A 10,130-nucleotide genomic window follows, 5' to 3' on the forward strand; every position below is an offset into this window, starting at 1 on the left:
GGAGCTAAATTATATTCCAACTTTGAACTGACATTTGTTTTTATGGGGAAATTTGCTAGCATAAAATTGAAATTTGGGAATGAAATCTGTTCCAGTATTTGCAAGGTAGGTTTCTTTTTGCGTTATGGGGGGGGGGGGAATGATGATAGAAAAATTTGGGACTAATATAAATTTTTGGTTTTCAGGAGATTTCAGTATATTGAGACTAAAGTTTTGAGGAGTTTCAATGAATAAACAAACTTACCTGGCAAAACAAAACCCTCATCAATGAGGTGTTTTGACACACTGATCCCTTTATCAACTGATGTGTCATAAACTGAACATATGTTCACCGCATCAGGCAGTCTTCTTAAAGATTTTAGTTGTCCTTTTGTTTTTCTATGAACAGTGTCTATCAAGTCTGCTGTCATACAAAATGGCTTTACCTTTGCAATCAAGTGTTTGTTGACAAACATTCTGCGAAATTCACGTGGCATACTGCTATTGCACTTATAAAACTGTCCATTCACATTAAGAAACTGAACCAGTCTACCTATTACCATTTTGCTAATTAATGGCTGAATTTGTCCAATTGACAATTTTGACATCTGCCATAGCAACTCCATGGCAATGGTAATATACACTGTATCGCATGTGTCAATTTCACATGAAAGTGCAGAGTCAATGGCAATTAAAATAGAGTCAAGAAGCCCTTGTTTCATGCATGTGACCTTAGACGTGTTGTTTTGGTCCTCCTTAAACAGTTCATTGAGGATGGCAAATCCACTGAGTTTGGTCATACACCCAACATTAGACTGTGTCACATTAATCAAGTACTCCAATACTCCCTCAGTAATGTCAGACAACATAGCAGTGGAAATGTTATGGCTCTCTGCTGCTTCCTCTGCCTTCATTTCTTTTAATTCTCTACAAATTTCAATCTGAAATAAAAAGGTAGTGTTTTGAACAATAGGAAAAGAATCAGATTTTAAACATATAAATAATTTCATTTTCAAATGTAAAATGTATCAACAAAAAAATTTCTAATATTAGGAAAAAACAGTACAATCATGGATGACACGTAACAAGCTGCAGATGAATGATGATAAAACTGAGGCCATTCTGGTCACAACACAAAGACTTTCTCATTCACACTCTTTATATCAAACAATAAATATCAGCAACACCAACATTAAATTCACACAATCAGTATGAAACATAGGTGTTACTCTGGACAGTACTCTCACTGTAATGGGGGGAGAATTGTCCCTGGTGGGTGTCCCGCCAAATTTTTGGTTTTCATTATCTAGGGGTTGATCGCCCTCGATGTTATTGCCCGGTTCGAGTAAATATAAATATAAGTGGTGAAACTTATAGGTGAAATAGATAGAGATCTAAGCAGGTATATAGTACAAACCAACACGAGCCCCCATACACGTAAACAAACAATTTAATCAATCACATAAAAAGTACTGTGAAAATTCATTACATCAGGAATATACTCTGCTTTTAGAAATTTAAACTTTCACCGAAATACAAAGAAAACACAAACAGATTTAAATAAAATAGCCGATCTGTTTACTGATAGATTTAGTTCATCATAGGATCGAGTGAACAATCGAAGTCAACGTCTTGTACGATTGCATAACGTGTTCGTCCTCATTTGTTCTGCTGCCACTGTAGCTGTTCAGACGCTTGGATCTCAGGATGATACTTTCCACCCTCCGTCTCAGGATACTCTCAGAATACGTTTCAGAAATTAATACGTCACAGGATTGCGTCACAGGATCATACGTTTCACTGCACTTCTCTCTATACTTCTCAGTATACGTCTCAGAATAACATCACATCATATGTCCCAGAATAATACATCTCAGGATTATACATCTCAGGATTATACGTCTCAGGAGCTATTTTCTCCCTTTTAAATAAATATAAATAGAGACAACCTAAATTTCCCATTATTTATGAAACAGTTAATTCTTTATTATTCTCCCTCGTTATCAGATTTTACTATCAGTGCTCGACAGATGCTAAGGCTATCAATCGACTCCAATGTTCTATAATGACCCTAGTTAGTCAAATGGCTAATTCGTTATGCCTTGACCTTACACATTAACACATACGCGAGGCCTGTGGTTCTGAGCCAGCCTCAATTTACACAGCGAATAAATAGGATACATCACATCAATCAATTACTAGATCATTTCAGTCAATACACAATTATTCTTAATCATAACTGAAATCTTCTAAATTTGGCGAATTCACACGGATTCTCGTAATCAAATTAACTAATGTAATGTATTAAATTCTTAGAACATAATTCTTATGTAAACAAGACAACAAATTCAAAGAATTCGTCAAACTTATCTAAAGAAGATTAATGTACGACTTCCTATGCATAAACTCAACACAGTTATACTTCATATAGCAAATTATTACACGAATGTAGAAAAAAGATTCATGCAAATACAAGTAAATAACTTCAGCAAAGCATTATATATGGCATCAACAAATTACATGGAATTGTCACACTACCTTTGCTTTCAACATTCCTCCCTCTAATCGGCAAATTAGTTCGTCAGTTCTTTTCGACAATAGTCCCCTTTGGACAACAGTTCTTTTACGAGGAATTTCTTGCAAATCCCTGGAGTCCTACTCTGATTTCTCTCGTAGAAAAGCTTAGAATTATTAAAATTTCCGATGTGGCAATTTTAAAACCTAGAAGATTTTGTGTGGGAAACATGCCCCTTTCTTAATGTAACCAATCAGAATCAAATATTTCTGCTGACTTTTTCCAGAGGCGCCAATGTCAGGGTCAGCTCTACCTGGTAGTTTGAGTAACAGAGTTTCTGCGATCTCTCAATCGTGACAACTTTACCATGAAAATGAAGTTTTCCGTGTCCCTAATAGTCCGCCTGGCTGCTGTATAAACAAATGCTTAATTAGGAACAGAATTCTCCCTCTAAAGGACATTACCGTACATGGTAGTATGGCGATATGATACGCGCTTGTCTCCATAAATCTAATTAATGGTTCTCTGGTCTCAACTAATGTATTCTTGTTAGATCACCAGAAATTTGCCACTTCACATAGGCCCCTTCTTGAAGAGTAAAATCAGGGAGATCTAATCTTATTCAGTTACACGACCTCAGGTGAACCTTTCATCTCAGACGTCCCTAGTCTACTTAAGCAGTCAACTCCTACATTCTCGCTGCCTTTAATGTTTCGTACCAGGACTTGGTACTGCTGTAGAAATAATGACCATCTCATTAGTTGTCCATTTGTCAACTTAGCTTGAGCTAAATAGGCACGTGGTTGGTGGTCAGTTTCCAAAATAAATTTTCGTCCATACAGGTAACGTTGAAATTTAGTTATCCCAAAGATAATTGCCAAGCATTCTTTCTCTGAGACCGAATAATTGCGTTCTGCAGTCAACAATTTCCTGCTACTGTAAGCAACTGGGAATAAGCTTCCGTCTTGCTCTTGTAATAACACTGCCTCTAAACCTCTATCACAAGCATCAGTATGTAAGACAAAATCTCGGGTCACATCAGGCAATTTCACTACTGTGTCTGACATCAGTCTGTCCTTTAACGTCTGAAATGCTCGTTCACATGCGTCTGTCCATATAACTTTCGTAGGAGCTTTTTTTCGAGTTAAGTCAGTCAATATAACTCCCAGGTCTATCATAGATTGAATTTCATTTCAGACTGTTTCTAATTTCGCATAGGGTAGCGGATATGGCTTTAACTTCACTGGTTTCTCATCCAGTAATTTCAGGGTGAACTCCTCCAACTCCGTCTTGCCAGGTCGTTCTGTCAAGATGCTTGAATAATCTTGGAGTAACGACTCCACTTCCTTATGTTGCTCTGACGTTGACGTCCTATCAAGCACAATGTCAACGTAGGTTTCTTCCCTTGTCAAAGGACAACTAGGTAGTACTTCCGCTTCTCCTCCGTTGTCGTTGACTTCTTCCGTTACAACCGTAGCAACCATGAACTCTGTGGGTGTTTCTCTTTCACGGTAACGTTTCAGGAGATTTACGTGGTACAACTTCTCCTTGTCTTCTACCCGGATATGGTAGTTCTGTCCACCCTTTTTCTCCATTACCACGAATGGTCCTCTCCATGAGACTTGAAGTTTGTTGTGCTCTAACGGTAGCAACAACAACACCTGGTCACCCACCTTGAGGTGACGTTCCTTTGTCCTCTTGTTGTAATATTTGGCTTGACGCCCCCTTGCGTCACAGAGATTCTCCTGAGCCAATTTCGAAACCTCTTCCAGCTTGTTGCAGAGATCAACAACATACTGGTATGTTGTTCGCACTTCCTCCGATGCTTTCTCATCTGTCCATAATTGTTTTAACACAGCCATGGGTACCCTGACTGTCCTTCCATATACTAATTCAAAAGGTGAAAAACCCAAACTTGCCTGTGGTACTTCTCGATACGCAAACAGTATCGCAGGAAGGTATCGATCCCAATCCCTAGGTCGACCTTCACATAGCTTCTTCACAGCCTGTTTCAGTGTCCCATAGAAATGCTCCACCAAACCATTGCACTGTGGTTCTCTGGTCTCAACTAATGTATTCTTGTTAGATCACCAGAAATTTGCCACTTCACACTCACATTGCACCATGTCATGAACATATGCAAGGCTGCATAGCTTCAGCTGAGATGCACCAGCTCAATTCGCAAATATCTTTCAGATGTCACTAAAACACTTGTGTGTTCATTAGTACTTTCAAGACTGAACGATTGTAGCTCAGTTCTGTCTGGTTCATCTCAATATCTGCTCCAGAAACTTCAGAAAGTTCAAAACACTGCTGCTCGGATCATACTTAGAGTACAAACGGTCAGAGCACACCTCCCTGCTGCTCTGTACCTTACACTGGCTATTCATTCGATCCAAAATCAAACACAAAATTTGTTCTCTGTGCTACGTTTCACTGTCGGACTCTAGTCCAACATACCTATCCGACCTCACCCATGTGTACACACCAGCAAGATACTGACACTCCTCTTCTGACAATTGTATACTCATTATTCCCACTATGAAAACAAAGTCATATGGACAGCGTTCTTTTGCAAACCAGGGCCCAGCAATGTGGAATGAATTGCCCACTGAACTTAGACACAAAGACAGTAATCCCATTCAAGAGTGCTCTCAAGACTCACTTATTTCGACTGCAAGAACAAACTTAAAGACCTAATAATGTTTCCTACCTTAAATATTCTCAGCATGTTTTTTTATGTTTTCTAATTTCATGGTGTTCCTTTCTGTAATCATATCATTATATATTTTTTATCTTATAGGTGTTGTCTAATGTTGTAAAGCGCTTAGAGCTTCTAAAGATTAGGCGCTATACAAAGTCACCATTATTATTATTATTATTATTAAAAAAAGAAAAAATGAACCATGTACTTCATTCTAAGGCAGCTTGCTGTCTGGCAGAAAACCAGATGGCTTCCACAGAAATCATCATCTGTGTGTGTGTGTGTGTGTGTGTGTGTGTGTGTCTTGATTTCCTGTTGTAAAAAAAAGGATTTTAATATCAGGGTCACGTTTTTATATGAAAAATGTATTTTAATTTTAAAATAAAAGTACTGTCAATGACATATATGTCGACCTCTATGCAGATAACTTAAACTTTCTTGGGTATAAGCCATTTTTCTTCTTTTAATCACAATGACATTTACCTTTGACCCTTTTGACCCCAAGATAGATTGGATTGTTTTTTACCCTAATTGCAAACAATCCATTAAGTTTGGAACCCTGTCGGTGTCAAAATGAACCAATGATATTGTGCAGAAACCACTTTTTTCTTTCAGTTGATGTGACCTTGACCTTTCACATTTTGACCCTGTATTCAATAGGCTTCTTCCTTACCCCACATGCAAGCCAACCAAAAGGTCTGGCTTAGTATGTGATGCAGAAATGATATTATTGTACAGAAACCATTTTCATTCTTTCAAAGTGACCTTGGCCTTTGACTTTCTGACTTCAAAATCAACTGGGTTCTTCCTCACCCCTGTTATATACAAGCAACAACGTTTGTAGACTACAGATGATGGAGACACCAAGTTATCATGATGAAATCATTTTTTATTCTTTCAGTCACAGTGACCTTGAACTTTTTAACACAGAATGGATAGGATTTTTCATTACTCAACATGGAAGCCTTCAACAATGTTTCGTAACTGTGAATGTTGAAAACTCACACTATTACCTGAAAACCATTTTTATTTCATTAGTGACCTTGACCTTTGGAGCCACAAATCAAAAAAATTATTCCTTAGACCAAGTACAAGATATCCGCAAAGACTAATAACTGTTAAGTTCTGAGTTATTGTGCAAAAGCCATTTTCTTCTTTCAGTTGCAGTGACCATAACCTTCAAAGATTCTTCCTTAGCCTAGAGTGTGCAAGACATCCACAAAGACTGGTAAATGTAGATGGTGCACAACTCATACGTGTGTGTGTGTGTGTTTTAATCTAGCTTTAAGAATTTGAATCATATCGCTATGATGTCTGCAGTGTGACAGTTTATAGTGATGTCTAGCAATGGGGCATCATGCCACAGACATGTAGCATCATGTGCCACCCAGTAACATTATCCTGACACCAGGCCAATCAGTCATAACATTAACCTCTTAATGCTGAGCACTAAACGAGGCAGCTGCTAGTGCTATTTTTATACATCCTTGGAATAACTTGGCCAGTGTTTGAACCCATGACCTCCTGCATCTGAGGCAGATGCTCTAACCACTTAGGCCATGGTCACTGACAAGGTCACACAACTTATAAATTATTGTGGAAATCAACTTGTTAACAGATGGATAGTCATCATAACATAATATGTTCCACCTTATGGCAGGTATATATAAATCATTATTTAATAATAAAAGACCAAAGAAATTCTCTGATATTAGAATCAATGATATATTTAAAAATCCCTATCATCTTCTCTTACAACATTGTCATAATTTATTTTTTTTTAATACTTTAAAGTTAACAAATTTCAAGAAATCTGAATATATTAAATAATATTACACCTTAATAAGAGTTCATCTTTGTCAAAATCCACTCAAAAGTTTGGGGCAGGTATGAAGTGCCACAGTCAGACATCCAGATGGAGGGCATCAATATTCCTACTAAACCACTGACTAATGTCAATCATTTATATTAGAGAATGGTCTGCACACACTTGTCATCATCATGCCTTGTTTAAAGCAGGTCACACACATTGGGGTTGGCTCTGAAAGGTACGTTCTAAAAGACATGTTTGTTAAAATTTCCTTTCAGGACCATATGCATATTGACTATTAGCATTTTCAGCCCATATTAAAAACACAAAAAGGTAAATAAATATGACTGGTTACAGTCTGACCAAAATTTGAAGCAATGTCAAAAGTTGTATGGAAGATTCTAGAACTGTAAGCAAGCAACTAGTTTTGCAACAAGCCTTCTGTTGTAACCCTGGACATAAAATGGGTGTTTTAATTTATCTCTGTTATCTGGTTATGCAAATAGACAACCAAACTATGACTCCAGACATATCATAAAACTTATATTTAGGTCAAGTAAACTATTGGACATAACTTTTGAATGAACCAAAGGCACAATAGTGCAGAAAGTCTGTAATGTATGCATCATAAACATTACTACACTAATATAATGTATCAACTTATCAACAGAAACCATGCAAAAAAGCTGTAGTTTATCAAGATTAAGTCAATTAGCTGCTAAAATGCAAGAGAGTTTTTAATTGGGGTGGGGAAGAACCGTTAAATTTTGGATTCAGTAGGTCAAAGGTCAAGGTCACTTTGAAAGAATGAATATGGTTTCTACACATGAATAGTTCTAAATGAATTCATTTTCTTCAAAGAATACAGAACTATCAAAGAATACTGCACAATCAATGAATACTGAACAAAGAATAATGAACCATTATAGAAACTAATAAGATATAGTGACTTCGAATTTTCAGTTAAAATTGTGGTGCTTATACAAGTAAATAATTTGCTTTTCTTTTTGTGGGTTTTATGCAGGACATAATATGCTGTACATGGTGGCCAGCATATTTGGTTGAGAAAGATTTCAGAAAGAACCAGTGACCCACAAAAAGCTACTAGCAAGCTTTCTCACATACTCACAGTGGTTGAGCAGAAACTCTTACCGATCCAAACAAAGGTGATATGTGAGTACTAGTAATCTGTAATGGGGAGCACACCATAAACCACTTGGTCACCCAAAGCCCTTTTACCAGTAATAATGAAGACATTCACTGCACTGAAGATGAGTCTGTCCTTGTATGGGAGACAACAAATAGCAGCTCACAATGTCACAAAAAAGTATTACGAACAGCACATTACAAGCCCTCCCCATGTTTAAAACTTTTCTGTGTAGCACATGATTTACTGTCGATATTTTTGTCCAATGGGTCTCAGTTAACTGGACACTTGGTCAGTTGGTATGCAGTCAAGGTTTAAAGTTACTATGCTGAACTATGCTTATACCGTGTTTTAAACTATAGGTTCCTTTATTATACTAAATGCAGTTCTACTAAAATATAAACAATACAGCTATCTGTGATTGGTGAATTATGCACAAATTGTAGTTTTTGTCAGGCTTTTTTTAAAAACAGTGTCATTCATCTACATGTGAGATTAGGTTAATTAATATGCAGATTATGTTTTGTATTTTTCATGATTTTCTTAATGTGATACACATAAGAGCAAATGTATCTCTTGTGACAAGGTAACTTTTATCCTGTGTGGTTCGGACAGAGTTATCTCTCTTGAGTGTTGTACTAGGTTCTCGTCAAATTGTCAATCTAAACATCGCTTTATATGAGTGTGCTACGCGCATGCTGAAATAGAACATATGGTAATTTTTATATTTTTTTTTAGCATTGTGGTCTGGAAGATGGAAAGGCCGTGATACCTTCTTTCAGAAACCTTTGACCCACGGGCCACGAATAACGATTGCTTGTACGACATTGTGATGGCCTTGATTGACAGTTCTAAATTTTTTATTCATATTTTTGTAACATTAACATGTTTATTTTGCTTTGCTTTCAAATCACTTCATTATATCAGGCCAGCATGTACACCGTCGCCGTAGAAATTGTGTGATAATATCCATCGAATACTATCAACCTCTACAAATACGTCGATTCTGCATTGTTTTTCTCATTCATGTCTAAAATACAGTATTTTAAGTTGTTCACATGTTGTTTATTTGTTTTTTATTTTTGTTTGTTTGTTCTTTTACAGATATAAATATATTACTGTACTCGGTTATAGGCGAACAGCATATGTTCCGATGGCAAGAACAGAGGAGTTTTCCCCAAAGGATTTCCCTACTGCTTCCGGGGAAACTCCTTGCAAAAATTTCTTTTAAGAAAGATAAAATTCCGGTTATGGTGCCGTCCTAAAATTTGAAGGAAAAAAAAAAAAAAAAAAAAAAAGAAAAATAAAAAAGGTATGGGCCCGTAAAAAGTTCTCTTCACAACAGCGATTTAATTGTCCCCTTTTTTATCGTTTGATTTTCTTTTTTATACGTAAAAAGAATCGATACTTAAAAAAAGGAATTGCCAGATATTTTTTTTCTCGAATAAAGACAAACTGGTATGTCAATAGTGCCGTACATAAAAAGAATGCCGACGAACATCTAATAGGCAATACATATTACAAAGGCCCACCACCCCATCCCATCCCCAATAAGGATTTCTAGCAAGGTTTTTTAACCGTTATCTTTTATTTCTTTACTTTTTTCTACTTGTTGCACATTATCAACTTAGGCTTTTTGCATCAGGATTCTGATTTTTGTTGTTGTTGTTATTAGAGATGTTAAATCAAACATACTTCAGTAAACCTATACATAAATTCAGAGGTTTAATGGTGTCTAACTATTTGTTTAGATTTCCGCGTATGTTATTAAAATAAGTAAATAAGAAAAAAGACATATTTGCTATAGTTTTACTTAGAGTCGGCGCACGCGCATACGCGTGATCTTGTCTTTTTCAGCTAGTGGATGACGATAAAATCAACACAAGATTAATTAAGGTTTAGAATTTAAAAGCCTTTTTCTATATAAAAAAGTAAGTATAGATGAATCAAGCAAACTATATATATCTTTTTTTTT

General features: G+C 36.4%; 1 protein-coding gene across 1 annotated transcript in view; it reads right to left on the reverse strand.

Moving 5' to 3' along the window:
- The window catches only part of LOC149778319 (uncharacterized), an 81,673-nt gene extending 72,309 nt beyond the window's left edge, over nucleotides 1-9,364 (reverse strand). The window contains exons 1-2 of the mRNA XM_089939126.1: nucleotides 9,280-9,364; nucleotides 245-920 (exon numbers count right to left, since the gene is read on the reverse strand). Of these exons, the coding sequence (XP_089795252.1) occupies nucleotides 245-920; nucleotides 9,280-9,300 (697 nt within the window). The 5' untranslated portion in view covers nucleotides 9,301-9,364. The remainder of the gene's footprint in view (nucleotides 1-244; nucleotides 921-9,279) is intronic.
- Nucleotides 9,365-10,130: the final 766 nt, after the last annotated feature.

This window comes from Sinohyriopsis cumingii, chromosome 17, assembly GCF_028554795.1.
Source record: "Sinohyriopsis cumingii isolate HCF-2022 chromosome 17, ASM2855479v2, whole genome shotgun sequence".
In the NCBI taxonomy this organism is placed as follows: domain Eukaryota; kingdom Metazoa; phylum Mollusca; class Bivalvia; order Unionida; family Unionidae; genus Sinohyriopsis; species Sinohyriopsis cumingii.